Here is an 18290-nt window from a genome sequence, read left to right on the forward strand (position 1 = left end):
TGTTTTCAGTCAGCAATGCCAGATTTTCAAGGCTTTTGTGTGTTAAAAACTTGGTAGCATTGGGTTTTCAGTGTTGTATTCTTGCATGAAGTGTATGACGCATGGCGAAACTAATAAGGTGAAGTCTTTTCAATAGCTGATTGTTTAGCCCGAAGCTGTTAAACTCCATATAAAAAAAATCTCTCTCAAACCGGACGCTGCCAAACTATATACATATATAAAAAATTTCATGAATTCGGCGCAAAATTAAATGACTTTTTTTTCGCAAAAAGTCATCATGCCGGCCAGCGGTGGGATAAATTGCCGTAAAAAATACAGCAACTTCAATATTTTGCATAAAAATTCCAGCGAAAAATACAGCAACTTCGTTGTTTTTCATTAATTTTGAAATGTGCATTGAAAATCTTTTATCCAAACCTTTTTTTAATAATAAAACTTTTAAGTTAATTTCAAAAAAATAAAGTAATATATTTGTGAAATTTATTCGTGAAAAAGATGATTTTTATTTTTGCAACAACAAACAAGAAAATAATTGGTGCGAATTTACTATGTATTAAGCACCTTAGCGACACATCAAATTGGTTGACTCAAACGGTAAGTTTTTTGATTGTAAAAAACTCACCCGCATATATACATGTGAGTTTTTCACTAACACAATTAAAAAACTTACTGTTTGAGTCAACAAATTTGTTGTGTGGCCATGTCGCTTCATATAGAATTTGTTGACGCCATTTTTAAATTTATCTGCTTCGCAAAAATTTAAAAAAATCAACTTTACAAAAAGTTAACTTTTGTTTAACTATAGAACGAGTGTTGCCAGAAAAATATTGACTGATATGAAGCTTGAAATCCCCATTTTTAAATTGAAATCTCCATAGTTTCCACCAAATTTTTTCATGAAAAACTGAAATGAGAAATATCCGACTTCAATTTCACCTAGCCCTTGCAGAATGCAATAAAAACTGCCAAGGTATAAAACAGATTTTTGTATTCACAAGTTAGTTTTTGTAACCAGGAATTATGCTCTAAAAATGGCAATCATTGGGCCACAACTAGGCCACATATACTTTTTACTTGTTTTAACTTAAACATTTTTCCGTTACTTTTTTTGATTGCCATTGCTAAAGCTAGAATACTCATAAATACAAGAAACTTGGCCAGAATAATAATAATGATTGTTAATATTTATAAGAAAAAATAAAAATCCTCAAAAATACCGGAAAATTAAAAAAAATCCACAAATATGCGAAAGTCCCTTTTCCATAAAATCTATCCAAATAAAATCCCCAACTGGGGGACAAATCCCCACATCTGGCGACACTGTATAGAAGTCTACGCTGCTTTCAATTGCATTCAGGCATGGAAATTTTAAATTCTGAGATAGTACTAACTTATAACAAAAAGAGTACTTTTTAAGTTTTAAAGTACTAAACTAGAATAGACTAAACTATAGGCTAGACTAGACTTAAAAGGTAGTGGAGAATTTGCGGTATTTTTCGATATCAAAAAGTAAAAGGAAAAAGTACTAAAGTGCTGAATTTTCCATGCCTGATTGCATAAAAATCTTATAGGATTTTTTTTACAAAACTCTCCGTTAAAACTGATAAAAAGAACAAAAAGTAGGCTTGCAATTCGATATTCTGCAAATGGGATATTAATTATTTTCTAAATTTTTAAGGTAAATTTCTTGTAATGCATTTTATATTACTAAATTAAAGCATCTTCAAACATTTAGTTTTCGTTGCAAAATGGACAATGATCATTGTATCACTGTGACGCATTTCATAAATCCTCACTTATTTTGGTACAAAGCGATCGGTGCTCCTGATGAACAATTCCACGTGCTAAGCACTTTTGAACAGAGTTTAGTGGAACTTTATAAGAATAAGCCATCATGTGATAATTTCTTGCGTCCCCAAATTGGGGATAAAGTGGCGGTCAACTTCATAGCCTGGAATAAGTACATACGGGCTGAGATATTACAAAAAGCCGAATTCCAACAGGAGGAATATATAGTTTGGGCTTTAGATTATGGGTTTCCCTTACTAACGAAAAAAGAACATTTACGAAATTTGCCCAGCAATTTGCAAGTTGACATAGGTCACATACAAGTTGGCGGGATTGCAAATATTTATCCGGCCGAACAGGAATACGATGATATAGAAGGCAATTTGGTAATGATTAAAAAAGACAAGTGGTTACAAAAAACCTGTAATATGCTAGAAAAGCTCTTGACCGATGCCACCTCAATAAGTTTCGTCAAACACTTTCAAACCAACGATAACCATGTCTGGGGTGAACTGAGAATTTTGAACCACAAATGTGTAGAAATCAATGCACGTGACTATTTACTAAAGACCACGAACGCCATTGAAGTGAATGATTTGATTTTCAAAGAAACCTGTTCCAAATTTAAAACTATAAAAATTGCTCCTTGGCTTTCGAATGATCGTAATACCAAAATGAAATTCAATAATATAAAACACAATTACATTGAACATTCCAAACAAATGAATGCCACTCTGGTCGATGAGAATGCCAAACGTAAAGTAGAGGACTGGCAAGAACGAAATGAACGCAAGAAAATTGAAGCAGTATCCGAATTATTCGAATCTAGCTGTGAAATATCTGAGGATATTATAGATGATATTGCATTTGATGATTCCGTCTCAGTGGCAAATAATCAGGAAATTAATTATATTGGTAAAGCGGGGATGTTAACAAAAATCAAACAACAGAAGTATTTAACGGAAAAAGATTTGCCACCAACAGCTCTTCCGAAATCATTCGAAATCGAAAATATGATGTTTGATGTAAATTGGCCAATAGAAAATCCACAACCTTCATATTCTGGTTCACGTTCTGTTTCAACAAATGTTTCCTCACGCCTACAAAAACTTGCACAATTTACAGAGGCGGCGAGAAAAGAAACACATAATTCGAAACCTTTAATAGATTTGGACTCAACAGCATCCTCGACGGTTTCCAGTGTTAAATTGCGACAACAAAAGTTAATAGAATTGCGTAGAAAAGCTGCTCGTGCCGAAAAGGAGAATAAATTAAATGAAACGTCTTCGGGTCGCAGACAAAAGGTATGTTTTATGAAATTGTTTAAAATTTTTGTAGAAAATTATTAAAAATAAATAATTTTTCATATTATATTACACTTTTCATTATATAATATAAATGATCTTTGAACTGCTTTCTCAATAAAATTGGTACAATTCAGATTAAAAATATTTTGTGAAAAAATTTAATTTTTAGCTAAAATTTGGCTTTTTAGTGAAAAAATTTATTTTTAACGAAAATGTTTTATTTTAGTGATTATTTGAATTTTTAGTGATAATTTTTATTAAAAATTTATATTTCAATTGGTAATTAGAATTTCAAGCGAAAACTTAAAATTTTTGTAAAAAATATCGAATTGGATCATTGTCATATTCTGGATAACTTTACTATAGTCCAGACTATATACTAGACTATCGTACAGACTATACTATAGTCTATTTAATAACTTAAATTTCTTTATTTTATATTTATCAGAATCAAAATGAAACAACCAATTCTTCAATAAGTCAACCGAAAACATCCGATAGTTATTCATATCAATTGCTTGAACAATCATTAACTCTATCAACAAGTAACAATACTACAACCGATAATTTACAGGTTTGTAAATAAATAAAAATGTAATTTCTTAAAAAAAATTAAATATTTTTTTTTACAGGATAATAAAAGTGAAATATCAGTTAAAAATATAAGAGCTAAGCAGTTAATAGCAATGCGTAAGAAGTTTGGATCTTCAACATTTGCATCTTCTAATGAGGGCAGTCAAGTAAACACTCCTTCTGTGTCACAATTGTCTGCAAATAGTACGCAATCTAAGGTAATCAAATATTTAAGATTAATATAAAAAGATTTACTTTATTGTATACAATAAATAATTTTTAGATAAAACAAGAGGAAGGCATTGATATTTCACTATTTAAAAATTTAGACTTTCAACTAAAACCAAAAAGAATTTCAAAACCAGACGAACAAATTGTGAAGCTTAATGAAACATATTCATTTGCTACAGCTTCGACAAATACAACAAAGGATAAATTAAAGGTAAATGTTTATGAAATATTAATTTAAATATTTTTATAGCATTTATGTAATGACTCTGATTTTGTACTTTATGTTTTTTTTTTTAATATTTTCAGGTTTCTCAATCGGGGTATGACAGTCTTACAATGGTACCAGCTGGTTACGATATAACACGTTTGCAAAACTATAGGGATGAAGAAAATCATTGGCATCGTAAAAAATCTACTAGATACGACTGTGTACCACACGAACAAACCTCATCGACAGATGAATTACTTTCCAATAATACAAACGATCAAAGTTTCTCATCATCGGATTTTTTCCAAATGAAACCACCTAAACGATTAACCCAAAATACCCAATTAATTAATAAAACATATACTGATACTAACACTGAGCTGGACTCGCATAACATAAGATGTTCCCAACAACAGCAACGCGAGAAGTTATCAAATGAAGAATCTTTAATTAAGGGATTAAAATCAGACAATTACTTGTCAAGTGAGGTTTCAACGTAAGTGTTTTCTGAAATATTTCTTTTTATATCTTATTATTAACGACTCGTAATTCAGTTTAAAATGAATTTCTCTCATTAAATGAGTATGTATTATAATTATTATTTTTGTTACTTTTATTATACGAATGAATTTTTTATTTTTTATTTTACGAATAAAACTTTAAATTTTATTGTTAAAACTGTGTGGTTTCATTTGTTAATTAAATATGGATCAAGTCTGAGCTTTAACTAATATATATTTAAAAAGACACTAATTTACAGCTTTTTATTTTAAAATTGAATCAAGTTTTATAAAATAAAATTCCAAATTTTTTTTTTTAATTAAATTTTAATACGATTATTGCTAAATGAAATTTTTAATTTAACAAAGACTTGATCCAGTTTTAAAATAAATGATTCCTGGGAGGTTTTAACATAGACTACATTTGCCATATTTTAACATAGACAACAAAGTTGTAAAAACTTTGTTCGCAATAAAACTACTAAACTTCATACAAATTACAGCTCTACAAACTCTACTGTTCCCAGTCAAAAACTGCGCAAAAGAAGACAACTAAAATCTCCCACATCTCAACTATCAAAAATTGATAAAATTTTGCAAGAACATAATATTGAAAAGGAAATGGGAAATAAAAATATACTCGATTTAAAACTTCTTAATACAAGCTCCAGCTCTCAAAAGTCCCTACTAACTAGTAATTCGTCAAATGTTTCTGGCAATGATAGCAATATAGCTCCTATTATCGAATGTAAAAATTCCACTAATAATGTTAGTTCACGATCATCTTCGTCTCTAGATAAAATACGTAAGGAAAAAGTGTTTAAAGAAGTCTTCAATTATGAAGCATTAATGGAAGTCAAACATAGCGCCAACTTGCCCATTATAGAAGGTGAACGTAAAATACAAACTAAATTTATTGATCATTTGGTTTTGGCCCACTCTAGCATACAACTCACACCGATAGAAAATATAACGGAGGCGCCATTTCTGCCAGAAATCCACGAAGAAATGCGACAAATGCGTGTTAATAAAGTCTATCGTATACAGGTGTATGCCTGGTCTCATGTCTTGCGCAGCAATTCATTGTTCATAGTTAATCCTTCAAGATCGGGTAAAACATGGTCTTACTTGCCACCTCTATGTAGTTTGCTTTGCTGTCGGGCAGATCTAGTTAAACCTTCATATGGACCAGTGGCCATAATTTTGGTTGCCTCTTTGAAACATGTTGAAATGGTAAGCAATTACTGTCGCCGCCTAATGAGTGGTTTAAGAAATGAAGCTCCTACTTGTATACCTTCATATGGTATGCGTAACTTAATTGAAACCAAAATTCAACTACTCAATGGCTGCGGTATATTAGTTGCCACACCCTCTAGTATTTTGCGATTGTTGCATGAAAACGAACAAGAACCTCTATTCGATGCTGAACGTTTGCAACACATTGTCATCGATGATATGGATATAATGTTGTCTAGATCTCAAGAAGATTTTCAGAATGCTAGTCGTATTATATTTAAAATGGCCAAAAAATCTAAATTTGAAAAATTGACACCACAGCTAATAGTTACCTCACGCGATTGGGATCGACCCATGGTTAAATTAATTCGAAAATCAAACCAACCTTTACTTTTAATCGGCGACTTTCTAGAGGCTGCAGTATATGGTCATGCTACACTTTCGGTAAAATTAAAATCTAGCGCGGAAAAAAATGATACAATATTGAAATATATAAGAAAAATATCTGAATCGGCCCAAAGTTGTGACAATCGTACATTAATAATATGCAACGAAGATGATGAAGTTCAAAATGTTATAAAGAACCTGCAAGATTGTGGTCATCACTGCATTGGTTTTTATAGTCGTTCGACAGAAAACGAACGCATTACTATTGATGAATGGAAAAAGAAGGTAAGATTTTGGAAGTATTATTGGAAATTGTATGAAAATTTTAATATAGGAAGTTTTAATGCCTAATAGGTATAATTTCAAGAAATTTGTTTTATCGAAATCAACTCATAATCAGTTCAAATGTTCAATATTTGATTTGAATCGTAAGCCTATAATCAAAAAGTGACAAATAATCTTTTCATCAAATTGCATTTTTGATGCAAATTTTCGAACTAAAATTCAATTCGATTTAATACTGCTAAAATCATATTTAAATTATAGTTTAGTTTAAATGGACAAGGTATGCAATAAGGTATACAACCACTCGGAGACCCAAAGGTTCCCTTGAAGAAAAGACAAAGAATGTAGAAGAAATCAAATTTATAAGTGAGAGGAAAATGTGAAAAGTAAAATTAAAATCCTAAGGAATAAAAAAATATAATTTTTAGTTATTAAATTAAAATAGTTTTTTTTGGAATAAAGACTTTCTAAATTCGAACATATCGTCATATGAAATCCAAAAGGCCCTAAGTTACAAAAAATTAAAATCGACTTTTTGATTGATTATGATGCACCGTATTAAAATACATGCTACTGCTAAATTTTACACTCCTACAATCAAAATAAACGTCGCTATCTTCGAAATTCTAAAAGATTATATTCTAAAAATACCTTCAAATTTACGAAAATTTTAAAATTCTTTTGAGTTTTTAACTTCGAAATTGTAAAATGTTATAAACAAAAATGGCAGTTTTAGCGAAACTTTGCGATTTATAGATTTTTTTAACAGCTTTAGAATTTTTTCCAAAAAAAATTCCAATTTCCGAAAATCTTTATGAAAACAAAGAAACCTTATGCTTTCCATGTTTCGGCCTATTTGACCAGCAAAAACTGATTTCAGTTTAGTTAAAAATGTTGAAACTTACTATTTTTTAATGTAACTTACGCCCTTTTGGGTTTCAGAAAAGACAAATTCTCAAGGGCGTAAGTTTCATATCTCCACAATTAAAACAAAAACCGCAAATTTTTCTTCAAATACTAATTCGTCAATAAAAATATGCTTAACTTGAGAAAATTTTGAAAATTTTTGGATTATTTATCACTTTAAAAGGTTTTTTGCTTCTCCTGAAAAATGTGTTCAATGTAACTTAGGGCTTTTTGGATTTTATATGACGATATGTATGTTTGGAAGTTTGTTATTAAAGAAAATACTTTTAAAATGATTCTTTACAGATTTCTTCTCAAATTCTCGTATGCACCGATGCTCGTTTTTGTGAATTGAAAATACAAAATGTAAATAATCTCATACACTATTCAATGCCCACCTCTTGGACTCAATTTACTACAAGATTTTCTGCTTTAGCACGTACCTACAATAATTACGTTAGCCAGAATTTTGAACAAATATCAATTGCAACCACAACTTTTGAGGCGAATAAACATTGTGCACATTCCATGATACTATTAGATGAAAATAATAGTTTGCAATTACCGCGACTCGTTGACTTTATGCGTAAACACAATCAAACTGTGCACGAAGAAATTCTAGCAGTTTCAAAGCGAGTCTTAATAATGCGCGAAGAGCAAAGAATTTTTAAGGGTTCACTTTTATGTCCACAACTTTTAGAGTTTGGCGAATGTGATGAGGCTCGCTGTGATAGTCGTCATGAGTTGACACGTTTTGATGTAGTCAGCAAAAGCGATGGTATTCCCTGCGGAGGTGAAATTCGTATACACGTTTTGAAAGTTTTTTCCCCTACCTATTATGCAGTACGTTTGTTACACCATAAACTACCCAATACTACGAAGTGGTTAGAAGTACGTCGTTCCAGTGAAGCTTTAACGTTTAGTATACAACTAAATATGCATTATCGCAATGACAATAATCTCTTTTTACATTGGCCTCCACAACTTAATGATTTGTGCATATATCAGTATGCTGAAAACTTTCGCAGGGCACGTATACTAGAAGCTCCTATTTTCCAGCAAAAGAGTACCAATGTGGTTCAATCTAATTTGAAAGTAACTCTCCGCCTGATTGACGATGGTACTATTATAAGTTCTGTTAAATGCAATGAAATCTTTGTGTGCGATGACAAATTTAAAGATTTCCCCCCTCAAGCTGTCGATGTTCGTTTAATGAATATTGTACCATTTGACAATGAACGTACGTGGGACTCGAAAACTACGAAACAAGTACAAAAATGGATAATGGAGGATATTAAATCGAATTATGTTGTTCAGGCGAGCATTGATTTTGCTCTAGCGAATACAATTTGGGTAAAGAATGTGGTCGTTATGGAAAAGTTGACTGGTATTGATGCCTATTGTCAGGTGGTTCATTTGAAAAAGTCATTAGTTGGTAAAAATTTCGGTGTCCTATACAATGGTGAACGTAAGCATGTACGTGATCTTGCTGAGGAATTTGGCTTACTAAATGCCACTGACATAGACGAAGACGTCGATAACTGTGATTCTGATCTCGATTTTCAGTCGTGTAAAAATGAGAGCATTAATTTAATTAAATTTTCCTCCTCAAATGATGAAGATGCCACTAATAGTAGTATGGAATCGGCTAAAACTGGTTTAGAACCCATAAAGACAGTTGAACATAAACTAGAGGTTAGTGTTGCTGCTACTAAAGAAATTGTGAAAAATGAAGATTGGGATGATCAATTGGAGAATGGCGTTGATCAACGTGATGAGGTAATCTTAATTTGGTTTAGCAATATATTGTATATTATGTAGATCTCGAATATATTTTTTACAAGCTTTCAATGGTTGTTGGTATGTTGTTCCTTAAATAAGCCTCAAATCTAAAAAACATTGAAAATCTGTGATCACTTTTATTTCTTACCAAAAATCGTTTTTTATATAGAAAATAAAAAATCGACTGTAATTCTTTAAATCAAGAAAATTAGTATTTTTCATAACTTCCTAATTTGGTCGTATTTAAATCGTTTTCCTTATAGCGATGATTTTTTGTTATAAATCTTTTAATTTGAAACATTTTGAAACTTGTTTGCAGCATTAGTCAAAATATTGAGTCCTAAAAACACTGCCGGACAACATGTAATCAAGTGTGGTTTTTAGACCAAGCTGAGTAAATCACAATACTATATTTGAAATTCTTATATACTTATTGGGAGTTATTCCCCCAAAAACGGATTTTTAATTCGATAGAAACAAGCGATATCTCATTTTATTTGGAAGATAATTTACTAAACAATAGCCCCCATATTTATAAACTTTTAATAAAGTTGTTGATGGTTTATTGTAGGAATTTTGTATGGAAAATGTGTGTAATAAACCTAAAATAAACGATTTTATGAATACGGGGGTAAGTTTCTTAATGTTTCGAATGAAAATGGTTGGTGAATTACTTTAATAAGGTTATAAACTATATTTGATCACGTGGAGAGTAATATTCGTAATTTTGTCACACCGTGTATTTAATAATCTTAAACTAAGTTTTTTTTTTGTATTGATCTTTTTGACTCTTCCAGGTTTATGTACCACTTAACGCCACTAATATACCAAATGAAGACAATAAGCAATCTCAAGTTAGCCAACCAACTAAAAAGGAAACCTGGACCCAATTGCCCTTTAATGAAATCGTAAAAGTTGAAATTGGCGATGAGGGAGAAAATGGTAATTGGGAAAATATATTTTTGCAAATTATTGATAAAAATTCCATGTTTCTATTTGATGAGCTTAACAAAGTGATAAATGAACATGTGAACAATATTAAATCGGCCAATAATAAAGAAAATGAAGTATACGATTTTGAACCATTACACAATTGTATAGTAAAATACAACAATCTTTATGTAAGAGCTAAAGTCTATGGTGTGTTTGGTGAAAAAAAGGAGCAACGTTTATATAGATTTTTCCTATGTGATTATGCCTGTTTTACAAATGCCAAAACAGACGAATTGTACAATGATTTTCTCTATGAAACAACTGATGAAATTGTTACCTTCACTCCCTATCAAGCAGTACATTGTACTTTAGTTGGCATAAAATGGGATCGTTTTAATAAAAGATATCAAGTTACGAAAGACTATTTATATGCATGTGCTGTTTTGGAAAATGAAAAGCCGGCCTCCAATTTGCATAACTTGCCTATAAATTCCTATAAAATTTTATTATATGAGTGCGAGCAAGAAAATGATTTTAAATCTGCTTTATTGTTTAACAAAACTTTAGTGGATAATGGTATTACTGTATACGATGAAGAAACAAAAAATTTCTTGGAATATGAAATCGGCATGGAAGATAAGTCTGAGGAAATAGAGGAAATAAAAGATGTTGGCAAAACTTACAAGAAAGATGAAGTCTTAACGTTTGAACAACTAATGGATTTTATTAAAAAGGATGTCTTCGATATTGAACTGGATGACATGATGGAAGATATACAGAAAACAACCATAAACAATAAAGCTATTGAGTGTAATAAACAAAGCGTCAAGCAATTGAATACAAAAAGTGATGAAAATGAAAATATTTGTAATAATCGTGAAGAAATAGCAATTACCAACAAGGACTTAAAACAAAATCCAAAATTAATCTCATCAGATAGTGAAATAGATGAACAGGGACATTGCACTAGCTTCTCAAATAGTAGTATAAAATCTTCCATTTCATTAAGTTCTACCGATATTTCCAATTGTTCCAAAGAAGAAGTAACAGCGTATAACATACCACCCCCCTTAACTGCTTTACATAAACGTCCACTAACTACGTGGTATGAAAACGATTGCATGATCTTTATATCAATTTATGCTCCTGATATTAAAGACTATTTATTAGAAGTGTCCGCAAAAAATATTCTATTTGTGGCAGAGATACAAACAGAAAAATCTGTTTTAAATTTAAATCTTTTAGGTTCAATAGAACCGCAAAGTGTTTCTCATGAAATAAAAGGTCTTAATGTTGTTATACGTTTGAAGAAAATTGTTTACGAAAAATGGCCGAGATTATTGAAAGAAACCACAAAATACTCTTGGTTAAAATACAATTTCAATGCTTTCGATTCTATTGAAATGGAATACATAATGCCTCAACAGCGACTACACACCATATTGGACAATGAATTGAACTTTGAGGCACAACAAATTGATAATTATAATTCCGATGAGGATAGTGAACGTGAACTTTACCAAACATACAATCCTATTGCAGGCAATGATGATGACTGCGATCCATTTTCTGCTCTTTAAATTTTAAGACTAGTGACTTAAGTTTTTTATTATTAACTAACGCTATGAATTATTTGTTATGTGTTAATTTTTTTATGAATTTTATTTTTTAAAGACCAATGAAATATGAATAATTTAAAATGTTTTTTTTAAATATGCAAAAATACTTATAAAGAAAATGCTGTAATTTGTTTTGTTGTAATCAAAATAGAAATTTTTCTAGTTTGATTTTTATTAGAAATAAAACTATGTTTCTTTGAAATTCAATCAATATATTAATTGGAGTTTCCGTTCCGTATGATAACTAGAAACGTAGAATTGTCAATTTCAACAAACAGGTGGCTATTATTTACTATGAAAATTATACACTAATTTTAGATTTTCTTCTCAATAATTTATTAAGCATAAATTAAATTAATTTCATATTATATTTGTATGTACATACATTAGAATTATGTATTTTTTTACTTAAACAATGACACTAAACATTACAAAATCGACAGACACATCAATTAAAACACATTTATCTATGGATGTTTGCATGTACATTTAATTTATAATGGTATTTCTTGTAGATCTTTTAGATGTTGGTTTTAAATCCTCCACTAAAGTTTTAAGATGTGACACATCGTCTACTTCTACATTATGAGCGGTTATCATATGATGTTTAAGCCTACAAAAGAAAAACAATAATTAATTTTGTAAAAAATTATTAGAAAGCTAAAGTATTAAACTTAACACTTACATGTGCGGTTTCAAAAAGGCCTTTTCACACAAATCGCAACGATAACGATGCTGTGAATGAACCTTATATATATGATCCTGTAGACGTTTTCTCGTATGAAAGCATTTGGTACATGTAGCACACTGAAAATTCTTCTCTCCCGTATGTATGAATGAGTGATCAATTAATTGCTTTCTTTGGCGGAATGCCGCTTGACAACCATCGAAATTGCATACAAATGGCTTTTCATCACGATGCATTCTATAGTGTAGTATAAGCTGTGATCGGCGAGCAAATTTCTTACCACATTCGGCACATTCGACTTTTTTGCCAAAATGTAAAGCTTGGTGAGTGGTTAGAATATTTTTCTGTCGAAATGATTTGCCACAAACATTGCAGGTGTAGGGTTTAACACCGTTGTGTATATTATAGTGAGATTCAATATCGTAAACACGGTTGAACGTTTTATCTGAAAGGATATTAAAACAATTTGAAGATAAGAAAAAATTAAATTATAGAATGTTTTCCACTTTTATCAAAAACAAAACATCATCAGATTCATCGTTAAATATTACACCCTGTAACAATTTGGAAAAAAGCTTTCACACATAGAAAAGTTGATATGCATGTGAAACTAGATTCCATTTATAGAAGTTCTGCGTACTCCGATTTTCATAATCAGCTCTTATGGCCTTATACAATTTCAGACTAATATTTTAAATATTTATATGTGTTGTATGATGCTAATATTGGTATCAAACGAAAGCTGGGAATCTGTACATTCTATCTATATTATTTGTTTGACATTATAAAAGGTCTCATTTTCAAAACAAAAATTTTAACTGCTTTTTTGTGACAAATTTTCTTTAAGCTTCCATTTCTTTGCTAAGAAGAATACTTTTTGAATACTTTTAGAAAATGTTATACTTTTAAAAAATACATTTTGGTTAAGTTTTGTTGTTTTTATACTCTACATCACTATATACCTTACACAACCACCAATAGGCTCAGAATCACTTTTTAGGTCTACTAAAATTTATAAGGATTGGCCCATATTTCTCCATGCACCAATATTGTCCGACTATACTGTTTGCAACTAGGTATTCAATTTAACAATTCTTTTTTAATATTATAACCAAGATCTCAACTTACCACAATGTTGACATTTATAAGACATTTTAACTTTTCCACTTTCATCAATAGTTGTTGTCATAAAGAACGCATTCTGCGTTGTAGTTTCAGTATGTTCTTCCATAGTCTCTTCAATTGTTTCATGGATGATAGTACTTTCACTGGAATTTTCCGTTTCAACTTTTTCATAAGAAAATGAACGATAATCCACTCCAAATGATTCCGTAGCACCAGCAGCTGATTCATCAATAGTTGGAATTTCTTCAATTTCAACTTCTTCATCCTCTTCTACTTGATACTCATATTCGATAATTTCTTCATTAACCTCTTTAGTGTTGTCCTCGTCGTAGTCGTCGTCAATATCTTCATCATCATCACATTCGCTAGGTCCAATAATTTTAATTTCACTATCATCAGCATCGTCATCATCAACATCATTTGTGTCATCGGGCCAGTTAGTCAAGTCGATACCATTAAAATTCTCTATTTGAGTTGTCTCTTCGTCTTGTACGTTTATAGGGGAAGTTGGTGGTAAGTTATTGTTTTCTTTTTCCTGGTATATCTGAAGATTCTGCTCTACATCGGCTTGCAGTGAATGTACTGATTCCTGTTGCACTTCTTCCACAGTTTCGCCCGGTTGTCTACATGTAGGCTGTTTTATTCCTGTTGTGGTTACTGTGGTATCAGCCTCTAAAGAATGATTACTGTCTTCCACTAACGGCACTAATACACTTTGTTCAAATTGTAATTCCTTATTGTCGATGACAGCATCTTTCAAATCCTCGAATTGTGTTTTCCAAAATTCATCGGAATCTTTGCACTGTTCATGAAAATCTTGGAATTCGGATATTCGATTAAAACACGGTGCACATAAATTTAGTTTTACCTTGTCTTGTCGATTTGGTTTTGTAACATTTGTTAATTGTAAACATTTTTCGAGGAATCTCAATATGAGCCGTGTCATTTTTATTGGCTCATGATTAATTTCATGTAAACAAATACGACAATTATCAAATACATCCATATTATTACAAAAATATTCTAACAGCTACACAATATTTAAAAAAAATTATGGGTCGAAATTAATGTAATTTCGCCTATAAAAAATAAAATTTTCCGATGTACACTATACGGCTAATTATAAAAGGGGGTAGATGCTTGATCAAAACAGAGATGTACAAAAACAAGAGGCAAATTTATGTAGAAATGTAAAAGATCTGTCAAAACGTTTTGGTTGTTTTGTTTACAAAAAACAACAATTACAAGTAAGTGTGACAGTTGTATGTTACTGCTTATTAGTAAACATTAAACAGCTGTTCCATAGCTACCACCGTGTTTGTATTAAATAAGAGAAAGAAGCATTGCCAGAACGATTTTTTTCTAAATAAAGTTTAATAAAAAATACAATTTGTTAATTTAATATTAAATTTATTTTTAAATATTTTGTGGTTTTAAATTGTAGAATTTTTTCCCTTTAGCGATTATTACTGTGTCGTTTGAAGGTTAAGATATTTATATATTAGGGAATTCATTCATACGATTAATTTTGTCTATTAACTGTTCGAATAAAAGAAAATTGCCAAATTTGAAGTAACGAATAAACCGAATAACATCAATTAATATTGATCCATAATTATTTCAAAATAATAAAGAAAATTTAGCAAAGGGGGAATAATATATAAGTAAAATCTGACATGTCTGTGCAATTCCCTTCGGAGATAGACCTATCGGAATGATAAATTTAAATCGTTTCAATAGTTTATATAATTTTTGATGTACATATGTGTAAGAAAAATAGTACTATTGAAGTACTTTAAATAAATTTGATCATTTGTACACTACTTCTCATCCCTTTTGCTATACATTACATCTTTTGATTTTTTTACCGTTATAGTTGTTTTTGATTAATATCTTTGTAATTCTATTGTTTTTTATCCCAGTGTGTTAAAAATTTAAATAACTTAATGATTTAAAAAAATTAAGCCATGCGTATACCTGATGATGTAAGCAGTATTGTGTATTTAATTAAGTTTAAAATTAATGTTAATTATACGATCTTTAGGTTATTTGTAAAGTTTGTCAAGGTGTTTTTTGTTGTGCCGAATGTCGTCACAAACATGAAATAAAAAATCATGCCATAATTATTCGCAAACCTATTGAGATTCCAACTACGAATGGTGGTGGCAATGAAGCAGGTTCCACAGCTGTAAATGATACCGCAGCAGCTTACGAAACAATTTATCTCTTTTGCCCCATTTGCGAAAAACGACCCTTACCATTACAGCCGGAACTGCATAATGAAATGCTTGAGCATATAGAATTACATCACTTGCCACTGCGTTGTCAGAAATGCTTTAAAATCTATAATAAAGTTGATGATCTTAAAGAGTTTTCAAAATGTATACATCCTAGCGCTGTGTGTCAAAATCAGGAATCCATTAACTCAAATCAAACTTGTTACACGGATGAAGCATCTAAAGTCACCGTTACTAAGGCCACAATGCCTCATTGCATCGCAACACAAAATTCTCCAATGAGACGTCATGATTTTAACGAAAGCCACCTGACGCCGATATCGGTAATAAATATGCGTTGGAAAGCCAAAAGTAAATTAACCCACGAAGAATTTATAAGTGATAGTGTTTCGTCGATAAAGAATATATCATCTATAAGTAATTCTTCGATCAGATGTAGTATGGGAGTAGCCTCGGCAGTGAAAGGCAAAGTTATACGATGTTCTTCGACGCCCGTTCATTTGGAAATGGTATTTGCTAAGCCAAAAGAGCAAACATTTAATGCGACTGGCGGTGGTCATATGTCAAGTATTCAATATAACAGTAGCTTGGAATCGGATAGTCCAGTTTTTCCTCAACCAAGCAGGTAGGTATCATTAAGAAACTTCCAAAAAAATGACGAGTTTTGATGAAACTTTTTAACCCTTTCCTCATGCAGGACTATAGTCGCTCTATTATTATTTGGAATAACCATGTAGAAATTTATTTTTCTCCTCTGTAATGAAATTTCCCTTCTTTTAATAGTCAAGCCGTTGAACCAGTGAATCGTTATATGAAAGTTGCAGGATCACGTCCTAGATTGTCTGCGGTCACACCCTTGCGACAGGTTATGTCTAAAAGTATTCAAAAAGCATTTGCAGAACATGGACTGCCTGCGTCCACAGCTCTTCGAGGTTCTAATGCCTTCCATCGTAAAAAGATGTTTGATAACACTTCATCGCCTGAGGTTAACGACGAACAATCTCCACAACCACCAGCTTTAGATTTACGTTTGTCGCCGGCCGTCCGACGTAGCCAAAGTGAAAGTGAGGAATCTTTACCACAACAACAAACTTATAATCAGCCAAAGCAACGTAATGATTTACCCAATTTAAGACGTAAAATTTTACTATCGGCCCAAAAACTTACAACCGAGTCCATTGTTATAACGCGCACGGAACATTTGTCCAGTGTTTCATCCTCTACTTCAGCAGCTAGTTCGAATGGTAGTATAAATTCTGTGAAACCCTATGCAAGTTCGACAAATTCCTCTTATCAATCGGCCGCTGGGACATCAAATAGCACAGGAGGTTCTGTATTCAAATCATGCAGCAGCGTTGAAATTATCACCGCCGCTACCGAACAGATTCAACAGTTACAATCTTTTGACACAGAAAACGTACGACACACAGCAATGCCACCTCTAACACCAATAACTCGTATTCCGGGCGCTGTTATACACAAAAATCTTATAAAATTTGAAACTCCTAAAATAGAGTCACGTGACTCGGTTGAATCTCAAAATTCTCCAAATGATGTATTTTTCACACCAAACTCATCACCGGCACATAAATCTAATGAAAATGAATCAGCCGAAACTAAACAGCGCAAACTTATGGTAAAACAAAATTTGAGTGGACGTTTTTCACCGCTACGAAGGCCTTATATAAAAGAATGTGCCCATAGCACAGCTTTCAGTCGTATAGAAAATATAACGCATGACTTCGATGATGATGTAGATTGCGTTGATGTTGAAGATGATGAGGTTTTTTTGCCGGAAGAACCCGAAAAATCATTACAAAAATCGGAATGTGAAGTGAAAAAATCAACTGAACCTCAACAGTCTAGTGGTTTGTGGTCCCTAATGACTTCAGTTATGCGTTTACCCTCACGTAAAGGATCGAAGACAAAGGATTCTCCAAAAAATGATTCATATGTATTGGTTGATGCTAATTCAAATTCTATAATCAAAAGATGTGCCTCCATAGCAGGTATACTATACAATTTTATACCTTTCGTAATTATATACAATCTGCCTGTTTCACAATATCGAAATATTCACATTTTTTGTCACACCGTGATACATTTTAATTTGTTTTTAAATTTTAGGATCTTTGGTTCGGCCTAAGCCATTAGTAGATGAAAATGAGTTGAGTTCCTTAAAACGTAAACGTACTTATACCACAGATAATCAGTCGACTTCAGCATATTTAGCCCAATTGAATAATTCGGAATCTACATCTCCTACCTCTGAGTTTAATACTTCATCAAAACGTTTCCGCATACAGGGACGCCGTCCAATAGATCGTATGCGTTTAAATAGTTAATATGATATTATATGTATTAAGTGTTTGGAATGTTTTAACTTGTTTTTAATAAAATTGTTTGTGAAATTAGTTTTCGACTATTTTTATTTATTGTACATCATAGGGTTAAATATTTCTGTATTTACAACCGTTGTTTTCTA

At 31.4% G+C, this 18290-nt stretch overlaps 3 protein-coding genes across 3 annotated transcripts; 2 read left to right on the forward strand and 1 right to left on the reverse strand.

The window, feature by feature from the left end:
- The first annotated feature begins 1366 nt into the window (after nt 1–1366).
- LOC119603176 (putative ATP-dependent RNA helicase SoYb) lies at nt 1367–11975 on the forward strand. The gene is made up of 9 exons (XM_037955131.1): nt 1367–1678; nt 1736–3092; nt 3544–3669; nt 3728–3886; nt 3952–4110; nt 4206–4603; nt 5111–6515; nt 7728–9200; nt 10001–11975. The coding sequence occupies exons 2-9, from the start codon at nt 1749–1751 to the stop codon at nt 11714–11716; spliced, it is 6780 nt and encodes a 2259-aa protein (XP_037811059.1). The 5' UTR covers nt 1367–1678; nt 1736–1748; the 3' UTR covers nt 11717–11975.
- A 94-nt stretch (nt 11976–12069) lies between these two features.
- LOC119603177 (zinc finger protein 1 homolog) lies at nt 12070–14727 on the reverse strand. Its single transcript, XM_037955132.1, has 3 exons — nt 13572–14727; nt 12441–12888; nt 12070–12368 (listed from the first exon to the last, which is right to left on the reverse strand). Exons 1-3 carry the CDS (start codon nt 14572–14574, stop codon nt 12245–12247), a joined length of 1575 nt encoding a protein of 524 aa, XP_037811060.1. The 5' UTR covers nt 14575–14727; the 3' UTR covers nt 12070–12244.
- Nucleotides 14728–15394: 667 nt separating this feature from the next.
- LOC119603172 (mitosis initiation protein fs(1)Ya) lies at nt 15395–18219 on the forward strand. Its single transcript, XM_037955125.1, has 4 exons — nt 15395–15553; nt 15613–16430; nt 16589–17814; nt 17933–18219. Exons 1-4 carry the CDS (start codon nt 15536–15538, stop codon nt 18148–18150), a joined length of 2280 nt encoding a protein of 759 aa, XP_037811053.1. The 5' UTR covers nt 15395–15535; the 3' UTR covers nt 18151–18219.
- Nucleotides 18220–18290: the final 71 nt, after the last annotated feature.

This window comes from Lucilia sericata, unplaced genomic scaffold (genome assembly GCF_015586225.1).
Source record: "Lucilia sericata isolate MDLA Ls3-8-SP2 unplaced genomic scaffold, ASM1558622v1 Contig000278F_arrow, whole genome shotgun sequence".
Taxonomy (NCBI): Eukaryota; Metazoa; Arthropoda; class Insecta; order Diptera; family Calliphoridae; genus Lucilia; species Lucilia sericata.

Coding starts and splice junctions, on each gene's coding strand:
- LOC119603177 (XM_037955132.1), bottom strand. CDS start 14,574: ATGGATGTATTTGATAATTGTCGTATTTGTTTACATGAAATTAATCAT. Junction 12,889..13,571: donor TTATAAATGTCAACATTGTG/GTAAGTTGAGAT, acceptor ATATCCTTTCAG/ATAAAACGTTCAACCGTGTT. Junction 12,369..12,440: donor GCCTTTTTGAAACCGCACAT/GTAAGTGTTAAG, acceptor TTTCTTTTGTAG/GCTTAAACATCATATGATAA.
- LOC119603172 (XM_037955125.1), top strand. Junction 16,431..16,588: donor GTTTTTCCTCAACCAAGCAG/GTAGGTATCATT, acceptor TTCTTTTAATAG/TCAAGCCGTTGAACCAGTGA. Junction 17,815..17,932: donor AAGATGTGCCTCCATAGCAG/GTATACTATACA, acceptor TTTAAATTTTAG/GATCTTTGGTTCGGCCTAAG.
- LOC119603176 (XM_037955131.1), top strand. CDS start 1,749: ATGGACAATGATCATTGTATCACTGTGACGCATTTCATAAATCCTCAC. Junction 3,670..3,727: donor CTACAACCGATAATTTACAG/GTTTGTAAATAA, acceptor TTTTTTTTACAG/GATAATAAAAGTGAAATATC. Junction 3,887..3,951: donor CAAATAGTACGCAATCTAAG/GTAATCAAATAT, acceptor AATAATTTTTAG/ATAAAACAAGAGGAAGGCAT.